Source organism: Dromiciops gliroides, chromosome 2 (genome assembly GCF_019393635.1).
Source record: "Dromiciops gliroides isolate mDroGli1 chromosome 2, mDroGli1.pri, whole genome shotgun sequence".
In the NCBI taxonomy this organism is placed as follows: Eukaryota; Metazoa; Chordata; class Mammalia; order Microbiotheria; family Microbiotheriidae; genus Dromiciops; species Dromiciops gliroides.
Window position 1 is genome coordinate 46,605,440 of NC_057862.1, and position 17,871 is coordinate 46,623,310.

The 17,871-nt window shown below is 40.3% G+C and overlaps 2 protein-coding genes across 6 annotated transcripts in view; one reads left to right on the plus strand and one right to left on the minus strand.

Annotated features, from left to right (window-relative positions):
* The window catches only part of REC114 (REC114 meiotic recombination protein), a 129,453-nt gene extending 112,914 nt beyond the window's left edge, over positions 1-16,539 (plus strand). Inside the window, exons 1-4 of one of the 2 annotated variants that reach the window (XR_006355041.1) lie at positions 9,596-9,650; positions 12,630-12,710; positions 13,197-13,292; positions 16,357-16,490. Coding sequence is in view for 1 of the 2 variants with exons in the window: in XM_043989370.1 (XP_043845305.1) it covers positions 9,438-9,650; positions 12,630-12,710; positions 16,357-16,539 (477 nt within the window). In the remaining variant the exon portion in view is untranslated. Of the gene's footprint in view, positions 1-9,437; positions 9,651-12,629; positions 12,711-13,196; positions 13,293-16,356 lie in introns of those variants that run through there. The other variant, XM_043989370.1, reaches the window with a different exon arrangement.
* Positions 16,540-16,611: 72 nt separating this feature from the next.
* The window catches only part of NPTN (neuroplastin), a 75,333-nt gene continuing 74,073 nt past the window's right edge, over positions 16,612-17,871 (minus strand). For all 4 annotated transcript variants that reach the window (XM_043989367.1, XM_043989366.1, XM_043989369.1 and 1 more), the window contains one exon: positions 16,612-17,713. The gene's annotated coding sequence lies outside the window, so the exon portion shown is untranslated. The remainder of the gene's footprint in view (positions 17,714-17,871) is intronic.

Below are 17,871 nucleotides of genomic sequence, written 5' to 3' on the forward strand. Positions count from 1 at the left end.
TAGAGCTTGGGAGACACACATAGAGAATGGAGACACAGCTTTAGGGAATCATCCACATGGAAGTAGACTGTTAAAGCTGGGGCAATAATATGAAAAAATGCTCTAAATCACTATTGACTAGAGAAATGCAAACGAAAGCAACTCTGAGGTACCACCCTACACCTATCAGGTTGGCTAATATGACAAAAAAAGGAAAATAATAAATGTTGGAGAAGCTGTGGAAAAATTGGAACACTAATGCGTTGTTGGTGGAGTTGTGAACTGATCCAACCATTCTGGAGAGCAATTTGGAACTATGCCCAAAGCTATGGGACTGTTCATACCCTTTGACCCAGTAATACCACTACTTGGTCTGTATCTCAAAAAGATGATAGAAAAGGGAAAAGGACCCACATGTACAAAAATATTTATAATAGCTTTCTTTGTGATGGCAAAGAATTGGAAATTGAGGGAATGCCCATCAATTAGGGAATGGCTGAACAAGTTGTGGTATATGAATGAAATGGAATACCACTGTGCTATAAGAAATGATGAGCAGGAAGATTTCAGAAAAACCTGAAAGGACTTACATGAAGTGATGCTGAGTGAAGTGAGCAGAACCAGGAGAACACTGTACACAGTAACAGCAATACTGTGTGATTATCAGCTGTGATAGACTTGGCTCTTCTCAGCAATACAGTGATCCAAGACAATTCCAAAGAACTCATGATGGAAAATGTTTTCCACATCCAGAAAAAAGAACTGTGGATTCTGAATGCAGATTGAACCATACTGTTTCTATGTTTGTTTTTTCTTTTTTGAGGTTTTTCCCTTTTGTTCTGATTCTTGTTTTACAACCTGACTAATGCAGTAATATGTTTAATTTGATTGTGCATATATAACCTATTGCTTTCTGTCTTGGGGAAGGGGGAGGGAAGGGACAGAGGGAGAAAAATTTGGAACTAAAAATCTTATGAAAACAAATGTTGAAAATTATCTTTACATGTAACTAGAAAATTATAAAATACTTTTATGATTAAAAAAAAAATCTGTGGCAATGGACAGGAGAAGAGCACACAGAGCTGAGGGGGCAGGCATCCAAACTTGGAGGCACAGGAGGAGGAAGAGCTGTTGAAGAGGAGGGGCTGAGAGATGGGTGGGGAGCTGAGGAGGATGCAGGTGCTGAAAGCCCAAGGAATGGAGAGAACCAGCAAGGTGTGGTCAGTGAAGACAGGAGGGCTCTTTCTGTAATATTTAAAGGGATCCGTTTCAGCACAGAGGCCTCACAGGGACACTGGGTACACACTTCTCCTCGCTCTGTAACCTAGTCATGCAGTTATATACAAAGTATGGTACTAGGCTCTCCAATTCTTACATTAATTGGCTTGTCACATCTATCCCAGCTACTTGAGGTACAAGTCCATTCTTGGCTGTAGTCTTTCCTCCAAAAAGGAAGGAAATCAATAGGAAAAATACCTGATGTACAAATAAAGGATGAACACACAGAAAAGGGAATGCTGGGCACAAAATAATAGAGTGCATTACAGAATGATTAGAAGAGAATCTAGTAATGTGGCCAGTCAGTTTGGACACCAGTATTCAAGTCTTGTTGGGACATGAAACAATTTTCAAACAGTTGCCACGTCCTAGCTTTGCACTATCTTTCATAGACATCCTTTCTATCCTCTGATACTGCCACCACCTTGGCGTAGGCCCTTATCCCCTCACACATGACTACTGCTCTTTCTGGTGGTTCTCTCTGCCTCAAGGCTCTCCACTCCACTCTAAAGTCCATTCAGCTGTCACATTGATTTTCTTAAAGCACAGGTCTCTCCATCTCACACATAATCCATTCCACTTCATTCCCCATTCAATCAACTCCAGGGGCTACCTATTACCTCCAGGATCAAATATAAAATCCTGTTTGGCATTTAAAGTCCTTAATAACCTGGCTCCCCATAGGGGCGGCTAGGTGGAACAGTGGATAGAGCACCGGCCCTGGAGTCAGGAGGACCTGAGTTCAAATCCGGCCTCAGACACTTAACACTTACTAGCTGTGTGACCCTGGGCAAGTCACTTAACCCCAATTGCCTCACTAAAAATAAATAAATAAAAAATAGTGAATAACCTGGCTCATTCCTACCTTTCCGCTGCTCTTATATGATGCTTTCCTCCTAGTGACACTAGCCTTCTTGCTGCTCTTCATTTCTCAGCTCTTAGCATTTTCCCTGGATGTCACCCATAATTGGAATTCTCTTCGTCCTCAGTTCTACCTCTTGGTTTCCTTCAAGTCTCCACTGACATGTCCAGTGCTTGACCTGATGCCAACCCTGCCCATTTCCCATCCACTCCTGAAGTTGCTTAGATACTGCTTAGGTACTTTTAGCCCGCTGCTCCAGGAGATTCTCGCAATGCTTCTTTGCTGGTGAGAGACATAGCTGTAAGCAGACTATCATGTTTTCACAAGGCCTTCTACCAAAGCAAGGCAGACACCAAAGGGAAGTGGCCCCATCCCAGACATATAGTATAGGTAGGATGTGTGCTTAGAGCTTGAGGCCAGCTCTGAAGGGAATGGGGCAGGGAGATGACATTCCCCTGCCAGTCTGTTTCAAAACCAGAAGAAAGGTGGTGAGTCTTTCTGACTCCATGCCCTGCACTTTATGCATTGAGCCATCTAGCTACTTTTTGACTTTCTGCTATTACAAATAAAGCTCTAATCAGGTTTGTATTGACACATTTTTTGGTTTTCATCCCAAGGACATAATTTTACAAGTAGAATCACAAGGTCAGAGTATATGATTAGTTTTAGAATTCTTATACTGAGTGTTGGGAAGGGAAGAAAGAAATAAGCATTTTTAAAGTACCTGCTACATGCCAGGTACTGTGCTAAGCACTATACAAGTATTTCATTTGGTCCTCAGAACAATCCTGTGAAGCAAGAGATGTCATTATCTCCATTTTACAACTGTGGAAACTGAGGTATACAAAGGTTAAGTGACTTGCCTAGGGTCATACGACTGGTGTGTGAGGCACTGTGCCATCTTACTGCCTCATGAGTGTACTGCTATCCTTCTTATTCTATTAACTATGTGGGGATAGGGTGGGTTTAGAAGTACTTAAATCACTTTTTAAAATGTCGGACGCTCTTCTGTCTAAACCAATCACAGAATATAACAGTCAGGGACTGGGTGTTCATTCTTAAGCTTTTCATTTTCCTGTAGAAAATAAGCAGGTTCTCCAAGTCATTCCCCAATTGAGAAATGGTCAAAGGATATGAACAGGCAGTTTTCTGATGAAGAAACCAAAGCTATCTATTCCCATATGAAAAAATGCTCTAAATCTCTAATGATTAGAGAGATGCAAATAAAAACAACTCTGAGGTACCACCTGACACCTATCAGATTGGCTAAAATGACAAAAAAGGAAAATAATAAATGTTGGAGAAGCTGTGGGAAAATTGGAACACTAATCCATTGTTGGTGGAGCTGTGAACTGATCCAACCATTCTGGAGAGCAATTTGAAATTATGCCCAAAGGGCGATAAAGCTGTGCATACCCTTTGACCCAGCAATACCACTTTTGAGTCTTTTTCCCAAAGAGATCATGGAAGGGGGAAAGGGACCCACATGTACAAAAATATTTATAGCTGCTCTTTACATGGTGGCAAGGAATTGGAAGTTGAGGGGGTGCCCATCAATTGGGGAATGGCTGGACAAGTTGTGGTATATGAATACAATGGAATACTATTGTGCTATAAGAAATGATGAGCAGGAGGAGTTCAAAGAAACCTGGAGGGTCTTGCATGGGCTGATGATGAGTGAGATGAGCAGAACTAGAAGAACATTGTACACAGTATCATCAACATTGAGTGTTGATCTACTATGATGGACTATATTCTTCTCACCAATGCAATGGCACAGAAGAGTTCCAGGGAACTCGTGATGGAAGAGGATCTCCAGATCCAAGGGAAAAAAAAAAAAAGAACTGCGGAGTATAGATGCTAAATGAACCATACTATTTCTTTTGTTTTTGATGCTGTTGTTTTTTTTTCTATTTTGAGGTTTTCCATCATTGCTCTGATTTTTTTCTCTTATAATATGACTAATGCAGAAATAGGATTAATGTTATTATGTGTATATATATATATATATAAAACCTATATCAGATTACCTGCTGTCTAGGGGAGGGGAGAGGACGGAGGGAGAAAAATCTGAAATTGTAAAGCTTGTATAAACAAAGGTTGAGAACTATCTTAACTATCTTTACATGTAACGGGGAAAAAAAGAAAATACTTTATTAAAAAAAAAAAAGAAAATAAGCAGGTTCATTTGGCTTTACATTTTTGGTGTTAAGTTAAATCTTGTTAAGCTTTTCAACTTCACAATTCTTTCATTTAACATTCCGGTAAGCTTCCATTGTAATTCATGTGATCACAGAAGTAGTCTAAGATGGGTGAAGGAGATGTACCTCATCTTCAAGTTATCCCTTATATACCTTGTTTTATCTTGGGTCTACATGCCTTGAAATAGTGTTTCTGGCTTGAGATGATAAAAATTGGAAAGACACATTAGAAATCACTTTTTACAAATTTCACATCCATAAGAACAGAGAGACTTCTGAAATACATCCAACACTGTCATTTTAGTCACCTCTCTATATACAATTCCCAGCTGTCAAACTGATTAAAAAGTACATTTAGATTGATAAATGGTTTGCTGTTAATACAGTGGTTTGCGGGAGCAGCTAGGTGGTACAATGGATAAAGCACCAGCCCTGGATTCAGGAGGACCTGAGTTCAAATCTGACCTCAGACACTTGACATTCACTAGCTAGCTAGCTGTGTGACCCTGGGTAAGTCACTTGAACCTCATTGTCCCATAAAAAAATCCAAAAACAAAAAAAACCCCAAAACCCCAATACAGTGGTTTGCTAATAGTCTAGGATTTCATCATCCTTGTAAAAAATAATAATTGCCACTTCACTTTCAACTTTTCTGTTAACTAAAATGAAATCCCCCCCAAATTATAAAGGCCCTTATTTTAAAAAAATAATAAACATTTTAATTTATAGTTTTTAGTTCCAAATTTTATCCCTCTTTCCCTCCCTCCCCTCTCCACTTCCTGAGGTGGTAAGCAATTAGATATAGGTTATACATGTGCAATTATGTAAAATATTACCATACTAGTCATTTTGTACAAGGAACCTGAATAAAAGAAAAAGATGAAAGAAAGTGAATATCAGTTCCTTCTTTGGAGGTGAATAGTATGTTTCATCAATAGTCAGATCATTGTATTGCTGAGTATAGTTCAATCTAAAATGAAATTTCTAAAAACATGGTTGTGTCTCAGAGAGTATATTAGATGTTGCAGAATCATAATAGGAGTAGCCTACATGAAAGGTTTTTATGTAGAGAATGAATGGATTTTAGATTTTTTCTAACCCAAACTAAGATGAATTCTTCCCAAATAAGAAACTAGTCCTAAATGGTTTGCCTCTAACAAGGCGAAATCAGACTTAGAGGAAGTACCAGAAGAAATACTGTATGAGTATGAATTGAATATTAAAGTTGTTTTGTTTTTTTTTAAGAATAAGATGGTAGTTTATTTAGGGGCAAGGGAAGGGAAACCATGAAAGAAGTCCTTGGACTTCTCATGGGGAGAAAGGCATGGCACAGAGAGAGTGGCTCTGAGATACCAATCTCTGAATATTAAAGATTTTAAAAATAAAAGTTATTTTCCTCAGGGCCACTTGATTTTAGAATTTAGATTCCACAAAGTCTGGAATTCTCCATAGTACAAATATATTCCCCTGAACTTGATGCCCTGGTCATTTATTAGGCATTGTCAATAAGCTAAATGCTTTCCACCGGCTTGGCCTGACCTTGCCATCTGGGCTTGTGTCTACAATTTTAAATGGCTTAAATATAGGAAACAAGGACTATGGAGACTGGGAGAAACCTGCTTGTGGGAGCTGATTCAGACTTTGTCAAATATGAGCTCAACATTTTCAATGTGGTCAATGATAAGCAGCTCAAATATTGGTCCTTTGAACCCATTTATACTGGAGAGGCAACATGACACACAGGAAAGAAGGCCAGCCTTGGAGTAAAGAAGACCTGCTTCAGGTACCGACTGTGATGAAAACTAGCTGTGTCACCAAGGGCGAATCACATAATTGTTCAGTAGTCCAGGCAACTCTCAAAGACTTTATGTTTCTACATTTGAAATCATAGGTGCAAACAAGAAAAAATAGTGACCATCCTACAGTAAGTTTAACATCAGAACTCCTTGGCATTGCATATAGTGTCACACTACAGGGAAATAATTTCATTGTAAACTATCTTTTGACTCCTCCCTTTTTTTGAGCAAAAGACTATAACTTTTTCACCACTGTTGAAGTCCCTCTTTCATTTTGTGATTATGTCATGCAGTTACCATTTTTTTTTATCATTTTTAATATCTGTGCCTACTCTTGCTAATTTTCTAAGTGCTACTATTGTCTCTGGGTTTACCCCATCAGAGGGTAGATTAGCACCCTTCCTCTCCCAAGTGATTTGTTGGTTTGGCCTCATTTAGAAGACAGACACTGCAAATTATTAGCACAAACTCCACTAGCATTGCAGCCCCCTTTACAGCTTCTGCAAGGTAAAAGTAAAATGTTTAAAGCTGAATGAACCATGGGCTAATTAACTGTTTTATCTTGCCAGGTTTCATCCAGATGTCATAATGGCCTAAAGTTTTGCCTTTCTGAACACCAACATAGCACAGTGTACAGGCTTATGAAATTCAGCATATCTAAAACAACTCATCTACACTTCCAAACCTCCTCTCTCCTGAACTTCTTGATTTCTGTAGAGGAAACCACCATCTTTTCAATTCCTCAGATTCACAACCTGAGTCTTCTTTAGCACCTCTCTCCTTCATCCTACAAATCCAACCATTTGTCAAATGTGGTCTGTTCTAACCCTTTCTCTTCATGTATATGGTCATCACCCTAATTCAGGCCCACATTACCTTTCATCTGGACTGTTGCAAGCCTTCTCCTTGGTTTCCATTTCTCAAGGCTCTGCCCTCTCCAAACCATCCTCCACAAGGCTGCCAGTGGCTTTTCTAAAGCCCATGTCTGATCACGTCCCTGCTGTATTCATTTCTCTCTTGCAGTCACAGAAGTTTGGGTTTGAGGAGCCATAAATCCACATCTAAAAAGAATCTCCAATAATAGAGGTCACTAACTGAATGAGCTTCTTGCTTCTACTTTAAGATACAAACTTTCCCTGTTTGACATTGAGAGCCCTTCACAACCAGGCCTCAGCCAGCTTGTCCAGCTGTATTATACATTACTCCCCTTTGTGCCTGCTACAGTCCAGACAAGCCAGCCTTTGTGTGACTCTTCACACCCAGGACTCCACTTCCCATCTTGTCACTAGGCACCCTTTTCTTTGCCACCTCTAAGACTCCCTAGGTGGAATCCTTTCAGACAAGGCCTTTGCTGCACCCCCCCGCCCAGCAGAGCAGCTGGTGCCTCTTCTTTGCCCCATTAGTTTATACTCATGTACTTTGTACCTACTTTTTTATCCAGGGTGTCCCAAAGCTGCCTTTTAAGCTGGCATGCTTGAATAGCTTACAATTATACAAAGACTTATGGGGAAACTTGTAGTTTATATGCCCTCTCCCCCAGTAGAATGTTTCTGGCAGAAATTAGTTTTTGGCAGAAAGCTGGGAAACAATTTTTATAGCCAGTGTTTCTGATAAAGGCTTCATTTCTAAAATAGATAGAGAACTGAATCAAATATATCCCCAATTGAGAAGTGGTCAAAGGATGAACAGGCAGTTTTCAGATGAAGAAGTCAAAGCTATCTATTGCCATATAAAAAAATGTTCTAAATCATTATTGATTAGAGAAATGCAAATGAAAACAACTCTGAGGTACCACCTCACACCTATCATATTGGCTAATATGGCAAAAAAGGTAAATAATGTTGGAGAAGCTGTGGAAAAATTGGAACACTAATGCATTGTTGGTGGAATTGTGAATTGATCCATCCATTCTGGAGAGCAATTTGGAACTATGCCCAAAGGGCTTTGGGGGTGTCCATATCCTTTGACCCAGTAATACCACTACTAGGTCTTTATCCCAGGAAGATCATAAAAAAGGGAAAAGGACCCACATGTATAAAAATATTTATAGCAGCTTTCTTTGTGGTGGCAAAGAATTGGAAATTGAGGGAATGGCTGAAGAAATTATGGTATATGAATGTAATGGAATACTATTGTGCTGTAAGAAATGATGAGCAGGAAGATTTCAGAAAAACCTGGAAAGACTTACATGAAGTGATGCTAAGTGAAGTGAGCAGAACCAGGAGAACATTGTACACAGTAACAGCAACACTATGTGATGATCAGCTGTGATAGACTTGGCTCTTCTCAGCAATACAATGATCCATGACATTTCCAAAGACTCATGATGGGAAATGCTCTCCACATGCAGAAAAAGAACTGTAGATTCTGAATGAAAATTGAACCATACTGTTTCTATTTTTCTCTTTGTTTTTTTTCTTTCTTTCTTGAGGTTTTTCCCTTGTGTTCTGATTCTTCTTTCACAACATGACTAATGTGGAAATGTGTTTAATGTGATTATACATATATGACCTATCTAAGATTGCTTTCTGTCTTGGGGAGATGGGAGGGAAAGGAGGGAGGGAGAATACTTTGTAACTCAAAATCCTAAAAACAAATGTTGAACTGGTAAAACAACAAAACAAAACAAAACAAAAACAAAACAAAAAAAACTATTAAAGAAAAAAAACTAAGTTTCTTGAAGATAGATGACTTTTTCATTTTAATCTTTGTATCCTGAGCACCACGTACAGTGACTGATAATATAGCATACACAATAAATATTTCTGACTGATGTGCCGAATGCATTATTCTTATTTACTTTTTCACTTTCCTGGAAAGAAGCCTTGGAAGCCAATTTCGAAAACCAAAAAAAAAAGTGTTGTTTCCTTTTTTAAAAACACTTGTGAGGGGTGGCTAGGTGGTGAAGTGGATAAAGCACGGGCCCTGGATTCAGGAGGACCTGACTTCAAATCCGGCCTCAGACACTTGACACCAGCCGTGTGACCCTGGGCAGGTCACTTAACCCCCATTGCCCCGCAAAAAAAACCAAACACACACAAAAAAACAAAAAAACACTTGTGGACATGGTTGAGTAGCACATTAATTGGTTGTAACATTTCAACTCACCCTGATGTCAGTGTGTAACATTTCCTAGTAGTTGTGGTTCTACTGAGCCTGCAGCAGGTCCAAGAGTCCCTGATCTCATGAGCCATGCTTCACAGGAGTATGATTCTCTGGCAGTTATAATTTTCTCTCCCTGCTCTCTTATTTACCTGGATTTTTTAATTAGAAGTGACAAGACAGGCTGTCAATACTTACCATTTTTTTTTTCCTATACAGGATAAGAGTCGCATGTTCCGTGTGCAGTTTGGAGGTGATTCGAAAGAGCAGGCCTTGGAAAACTGCTGCCATTGTGTACAAAAGCTTGAACAGTACATAACAATCCAGGTTCCTGATGAGCTGAGCCAGGAGCTGCAGCCAGGCCCTAGCCAGCTACCAACCACGCAAAGTCAAGTGAAGGACAGTGAGCAGAGTGGAATGCTGCATCATGGAGTAAGTAGGCTGCTCTCCTGCTATGCCCAGAGGAAGCACTGAGATAGAGAACTCCCTAGGCTCCTGGGATCACAGGCCTTTAGCTGAAAGAAGGCATTCTGTGGCCATCTCATCCACCGCCCCCCCCCAATTTTCAGTTACCAGGGAGATAACTGATGTGTAGAGCCACAGAGTACGTGGTGAGGCAGGGGTTCTCTGGCTCTCATTAGAAATTTCCCTCATCTAGGAGGCACAAAGAATAAAGGAATCAAACTCACAGGCAAAGTCTGTCTAGCTAATAAATAACTGAGGGATGGCTGCTGCTACTTTCAGCATCCTCAGGGTAGCCCTGTGTGTGTGTGTGGCTGTCCTGAAAACTAACTCACAAGTTCCCACCCAGTGTGCTGTCCCTAAACAGTCAGCTTATAGACTCAGCTCTTTAGTGAAGGAATTTATTCAAATACCCTATCAGTAGAGGTTGTTACAAAGCAATTCCCCTCAGTATTAGGGAACTCTCTCCCACCAATAAACCCAGAGTCTAAATGAAGGAAGAATGGGCACAGATTTAAGGTCCAGCTGTAGTGAGGCACACATGTGGGTAACACAAGTGGCCAAAGTCACTGACAAGGCCAGAAATGCAGGGCTTCAGTCTCTTTTGGGAAATGCCTCACTACTTTTGTTATAGAGATGGTGTCAGTGATGGATGCATTGCTCTGCCCTTCAGCCAGTACAGTATCGTGTGAGCTGGCTGCTCCTTATTGGCAACAGCGTCTCAGCTGGATTGAGTGAGCCACGTGGTGGTCGTGGTGGCTTCTCCCTAGGTGCCGTGGCTGTCGGATGGGATCAGCCAGTGCCAGGCAGATTATATTGCTCCTGGACAGTGGTTAGTGGATAAGGCGGTTTGTTCTTCCTTAGGCAGCTAGTCTTTTCCCACCTTCAGCCGGTGGCTTGGGTGTGTGGTACTTTGGGGCACCTTCTGTGAGGAAGGGCAGTGACCCTTAGCTTAGGATCAGCAGGTTCCCATAGAGCCCCAGCTCGGAGATGGTTTGTCCCCTCCTGGGAGAAGGGAGAAAGCTTGCCTTCCCTAGTCAGCAGATTGTTCCAAGCTAAAAAGCAAACCAGGAAGCCACTTCATGGAGCCTTAGGGGGACTAGTTTCAATCCAGTCAGTTTCACCTGTCATCCTCCTTTGGGAGTGTAATGTAGACGGCGACTGGGGACACAGGCAAAGTGCCCTGAAGACAGGTCATTAAGCCTCTCACCCTTTCTGGAGTGGGAAAAGTCAGTTTGCCTCTGGAGGCCTTTCCCCTTTACTCTTCCACGTTTGTCTTTTAGTTCTTGCAGACCCTCAGTGTTGGCCGGTGTTCTAGGTGCACTTCCTCTTACAAAAGGTTTTTGGGCCGAAGAGGAACACAAACAAACATATGCCTAGAAAATGCTGTTCTGACAGCAGTGTGAAGAATGGTTGGAAGGAGGGGGAAGCCTGTGAGAAGGTCTTGGGCTGGTCTGAGAAGGCAGCGATAGGAGCCTGTGCTAGGATGGTGGTTGTGGAAATGGCTTTGAAAGGGGAGGCAGAGGCAGAATTCAAAGAGCCTGGATAGGAAAAGGTAGGGGAACAAGGTCACACAGATGGAGGGACCTGAGGGCCTTCCGTTTATACGGAGCATGTCACAGATGTACAGCTATTTGCATGTCTCCTCTCCTTAAGAATGTGAGCTGCTCTATAGCAGACCCTGTTTTCATTTTTCTTTGTATCCCTATCCCTTAGCACAGGGCCTCGATTTAGGAGCGCTTCTGGATTCAGTTACTAAGTCCAGGTGCCATGGACTTAAGTGGTGAAGTGAGGAAGAATAGGTGTAGGGAAAAGCTAAAGAGTTTGGTTTGGGGCATGCCGACTTAGAAGTAACCAAGAGCATCCTCATAGAGGTGTCATGCCTGGGCACAAGTGAGATTTGGGCTCCATCTTCATTGAAATAGTAGCTAAAACCCTGAGGGTGAATGAAATTTCCAAGAGAAAAAAAGAGAAGCCCAAAGTCAGAATGATGGGGAAATCCATAATAAAGAGTTAGAAAAAGGCTAACAGAAAAGAAGCAGTTGGAGAGATATCAAGACCAAGGATAATGTTTCTGAACCTGGTGGAGAGAGTATTAGATGGTAGGCTTGGCTAGGGGGGAAAATCAGTTGCATTTGGTGATGTCAGTGTAGTTGTTGTGGGTAGAAGAGCAAGTACAAGGGATTGAAGAGAGAATGGGTAGCAGGGGTCCCTTGGGCAAAAAATAAAAAAAAAATAGTAACCTCAAGCAAAATATGTTACTTGTTTTTGATTGATAAAAGTGAATTCATGCTCTTCTGTCAACAAGGAACATTCCCCTGGCCTTCTCAGGCATGAGCATCATACCATCCCCCCATTTCCAGTAATTCCACTCTTTGCTCTTCTGACTAGTTGCATAAAGATGTTCCTAGATGTTTGGTAGGCAGGGGAGTGACTTTTAGCCCAGCAGAAATCAAGGCATAGCAAATACAGATCATGATTCTTTGATACTAACTTGTGGTATTTAAAGGATTTCTACAGTTAAACAGAGATCCATACTGATTTAAAAGTTTCACTTTTGTAAATGGGTCTTAATTTAATTATTGATAGGATAATAGATTCCACCTATATTTTGACATATTACCTTTTGATAGTTTGGACAATTATGTTTTTTCTTGGATGTTCAAATTTTAAAACTGTAGCATTTTAAGAACATTCCATCCCGGGGGCGGCTGGGTGGCGCAGTAGATAAAGCACCAGCCCTGGATTCAGGAGTACCTGAGTTTGAATCTAGCCTCAGACACTTGACACTTACTAGCTGTGTGACCCTGGGCAAGTCACTTAATCCCCATTGCCCAGCAAAAACAAAAACAAAAACATTCCATCCCTCTTCTCATTTCATTTTTTTGTTCAGTATTTTATTATTTTCCTCATTTCACTTTTTAAAATGTATGTTCTGTTTTATTCCAGTTACATCTGAATTTAAAACAGCATTATGCATCGTCCCACACCTTTCCAGAAGGAAGGATAACAATGATACAACTAGCACAGGTAGAGCCAACTTTTGTGATCAATATTTAAAAAGGTTTAGCATTGTTTTTGGCAAAAGATATGGTTCTTAATTTATATTTCACTTTTGAGCTTCCTGTATAGTAAAAAGTAAACTGAAATCATGATAAAGGAAGCTTAGAAATCAAAGGTAGAAGAGAATTAAGGAACTGTTTTCTTCATCCTTGGTACAAGATTAGACAAGCTAGCACATGGTATAGGAGAATTGTTTTCACAAGTAAATAAAAATTGGAAGAGTGATCTGAGAGCAAGGGCTAGTAGCCTTTTAATGTGTGAGATAAAGAATCAGCCACTAACTTCCCCAGGTGGCTGAGGGGAATAGCCTCAATTTCATTTTGATAATGAAATTTTGGAGCTATTTCAGAGAAAACAAACAGTGAAAACCAATTTGGGGGCAGAGGCAGATCAGCTATGGTTTTCAGATTCAAGGGCAAGTCTTCATTGCTAAGTGGCCTTCATTCTCACCAGCTCAGTATGGAAAAAGAGGCGGGAAATGTGAGAGAATTCAGTCTTGGTGCAACAGACCTGCTTTCTCGAGAGAGGCCCACCTGAAGTGCTGCTTTGGTATGCTTTTTCCTCCTTGAGGTTTTGTTTTTCGCTTGAATTTCCAGATTATAGGCTTATTAATTCAGACATGAGCTTTTTGAATATTCAAAATAACAGCTTTCACTTTCAAAGCATTCAAATATCTAGCCAAAATTTTGGGGTTGAATTAATTCCATTTTTAATAAAGAAACTGGACCCCTGCCTGAGTATAATTCCAGTGACATAAAATTCACTATGCCAGAAGAATTTCATTCATTCCAAACACCATATTCTTCATTCATTCCTACACACAACAAATATTTAAAGTCATGCCTTGGGCAGTGCTAGCCACTCCATGGCATGTCAGGCTCAGCCAAAAGAGGGGGTGAATAGGAAAAGGAGGGGATAAGTTAAAAGGGGCCTTAGAAATCACCTAGCCCAGCCTATCTATAGTAGCAGCTTCCTAGAAGGACCAATTCAGCCTCTGCTTAAACATCACTGGTAGTAGGTATTTACGTTCCCCTTGGAGAGAGAGAGGGAGAGTGTGTGTGTGTGTGTGTGTGTGTGTGTGTGTGTGTGTGTGTGTGTGTGTGTGTGTGTGTGTGTAGCTAGAGCTTCACAGGAAGAGTAGTATCTCCCTTTATTTGTACATTCCAGGTCTTTACCACACTATGCTAAGTAAGCACTTAGGAGTCCCATAAATAGCACATGGCTATTGCTATCCTTAGACTACACACAGAGGATGAGGGAAAAGGAAATAGACAATAAACGTATAAAACGGAAGATTCCTCAGAAAAAGTTGAGGTTTGCTGAAATCCTGACCTAACATGGGTTTCTTGAACCAGCTTGAAAGCTCTTGACTTGATCCATCCTAATCCAGAGCACTCTTTTTGGTGTGTCCTCATGGATTATTTGGGATATTCTAAACAAAAAAGCACGGCCTTTCTGGTCAAGGAAGTAGGAGGATTCCCCTCTTCTGGCCCTAGATATGTCTCGGCATCTGCCAAATTGGTTATCCTTGTTTATGAATTAATTCCTTCTGTGGAATTTGGCCATTAAAATTTAAACATAACTACAAGCATGCCCATCCCCACCATTTTTATTTCTTTCTGACTGCAATTCAAGAAAGTTTTTCTATTTTTCAACCCTCTCTACTCCTATAATGAAAACATTCCTCTTCATCCAGCTCCAGTATGCACCTTCACAGCTCCAAATGATCTCTCCTCAAGTCTGAAGAAGCCATGATTCATTTAGGCTGATACTCCTGCAGATGCAGACAACTTTCCCACACCTTATCCAGTCTCATTAATCCATGTTTTCCCAGAAATTCTCTGCAGAACAGCTCTTCATGCTCTCTTAGCCATCACTGGATTTCACCAGTTATTTCTCCTTTGTACTACCTGATCATTACTCTCTTAAAAGTCCCCTTAGTTATCACAACAGCAGCTCTGACAAGAGGGCCAAGTGATAATGTGGCAAAACGACACAGTGCTTTAAAGTTTATAAAAGGTTTTAAAAAATCTCCCGTAGAGGTTGGGGCAGGTACTGAAGGTTTTATTATCTTAATTTTATAGATGAGGATGTTGAGGGTTAGAGGTTTGGGGACTTGGTGTTCAAGATAGGAAAACCCGTATCTTCCAAAGCCCAGTGGTCCACACCCTTTACAGACAAGCTGCATAAGCAGTTGACAAAACCAGCTTATCTAGTACTTCCCACTTATATTATGTACTGTGTGCTTCCAACATACATCACCAGTGGCTACTATATAAAAGGTTTAACCAAGGGGTTCTTAAGCTAAGGTCTAGGAATTTAAGGCTTCTTTTGTAAGGACATGTATCTTATTTTATGACTTTAAAAAACATTATCCTGAGAAAGGGACCCCCCTCCCAAACTGGCTTCACCACGTTGCCAAAAGTCTATTTTTTAAAAAAAAAAGGCTTCATTTTTAATCTAGCACTATTTTAGATTTTTTTTAACACAAGGAAATTGTGTTGTGATATTAACTATTTTAAATGAATATTTATTTGAAATATAGTCAGTTCTGCTATATAATGTGTTCCTAAAAATCATGCTGCCATGCAAAATCACTCAAAACCTGGGGTTAGCACAGCACTCAAAAACATTGTCCGTGACACTTCAAAAAAAAGAGAGGAACCAATAAAAACAGTAGCAGAGTTTTATACAGGTAAAATGGTTAAGAAATACACACATAGTACAGTGGATAGTGGCAGTGTCCATGGCCTCCAGCTCCCACAGGGCCTGGATTGGCAAAGTCAAGTCACTGCTGGAACGAGAGTGGCCTTGGTGAGCAGGTTCCCGGGGCCATGCTGGAAGATGGGGTAAGGGGTAGGGTTGGACCAGCCCTCCTCAGCCCACAGCTCCTTCTGCACCAGAAGAGATACAGTAAATACGGCACTTGACCTTGAGAAAGACCTGAAGTTTGTTTGTGGAAGTGGTGCTGTTTTCTGTGTGCTCTTGCTGTTTCTCAATGATGAAAAAACTTAACAAGCAAACACAAAATTCCTATTATGCTGAAATCATTCTTTAATGTATCAGTCATGTTGGAACAAGTGTTGGAGCAAAAGCGACTCCAGACGGTTCTGCCTTTTATGGCATTTGAACTCTGAGTGCTCAGAAAGTCAAAGAACCACACCACTGGACTGGATGGTTTCTAAGGTCCTTTACTTTTGCAGCGTTTTCTTACAAGTGGGGAAACTGAGGCCAGGGAAGTCAAGAGCGTTACCCAAGGTCACATAGCTAGTAAACAGTAGTCAGGAGTAAACCTAGATCTCCTGGCATCGTAATAACATGTTAGCCTTCATCCTCTGAATGTGGCACAGGCACTGTAGAAAAGGCCATTCACTGTAGCCTCTTCTTGGCAAAACATTTGGCTTGTTAGTGTGGAATACCTGTATTTTAAAAAGGGCAGATTACGAAATGTATTCCATCAGATGGTTATGTGAGGCTTCACACAGAAGGCTCCCTTTTTCTGTTGTCAGTTACCTGTTTAGTTCAGAGACCCATCCCATGCAGGTGAGTCAAGAAAGGCATGGGTGCTGCATGATTCACACTATTAAAAGCTTGCCTTGTCCTGTCTTTGCAGTCTGTCCTGACATCTGCAGAACTACCACTTGCCTATGAGCAAGCTGCATGGAATGCAGAAGAGTTAGGTCCCTTCCTGAAGTTATGCCTTATGGATCAGAATTTCCCAGCATTTGTAGAAGACGTAGAGAAGGAACTGAAGAAGCTGACAGGGTTGGAAAATGAATGTTGTATACATAAATAAGTAGCTACCTTATTGATAAAATGCTTTCTCCCAAAGTTAGTTAGTAGAATAAAGATTGTTGTTTCAAACATCTTTCTTTTATCAGTGTTTTATTTTTAAAAACATGTGAATCCACTTTTTTTTTTTTTAATACATCATTGCACTTCAACAAATACACAGAACACAAGTTCATGCATCGACAGCTCTGCACCGAATGAGAACCTTGTCAGGTTGTAATTCTACAATCAACTGTTAAATCAAGATGGGAAATTACAGTGTCCAACTGAAAAGCATAATTAGTTGCATAGAATATTACCATGCTATAACACTTTTTAAGATCATTGGAAACAAAAAAGTAAATTATAAAAGTCTGCCTGAATTAAATGTACAAAGAATATGGTTCAACACATCAGTGCAAAAGGATTTAAGAATTTACAGGATTGAACAAGAACAAAATCACTTAAAAAGCAATTATACACACATATATGTGCATATATATGTAGTATTTACTGCAATTCATCATAACTGCTCATTAGACTGTCCCAGTATCTCATTAAAGTCTTAGGTTAAGCCCTTAAGATTATAAATTTCAGTTTATATTACTCCTCTTTAAGTACCAGAACAGTATAATTCTCTCATCTGACAACATACAATAAGGAATGAATATCAGCAGCTTAAAAAGGAATCAAGCGTTTACTGTATTTTGGTTTTCCCCACCCCCAAAAATATAAATATATATAATATATATAATATATATACTGTATATATTTTTAGGTTTGCTGTACTTTACAAAAATGTATCACTAGATGGCAGCAGTGCAATTTAGAGCTTTGCCAATGTAATAGCTGCATTAAGTAAAAGATGGCGCATGCATGAGCTGATCCTCACAGGACCTTTCTTACTTCTATTTAAATATTTTCACAAAGGAAAAAATGCAACATTCACAGCACATCAAGCCCCAAATAGTTTACACCTTCTACACTGAAGCATTGTCTAAAATGTGTCTGGCTAGGTCATCCTTATAGGAGAGGCTAAATAAGGCATGCTTTAGACAGTCGTCATATTGTTGCTCACTTGAAAAATCAGGAGAGAAAAAGAAAAAAAAAATCAAATACAGCTGGAGTTATGGAACCAAAGAGGTCCAGGCATAAAATTTAGCAGGTCATGTTGCCACCAGTCTCAGGAAACTAAAGCTCTGTGAAGAAACAAAGGATTTGAAATTTTAAAAGGAGACTACTCAAGCCATTGGTACCTTAGTAGGTAGGAGAGAGTGAACACTAAACAAATCTCAGGGACAAACAACATGCTCAGGGATGTGGTGTGAAATTCTGTTCTCCATGTGCTGAAGGAGAG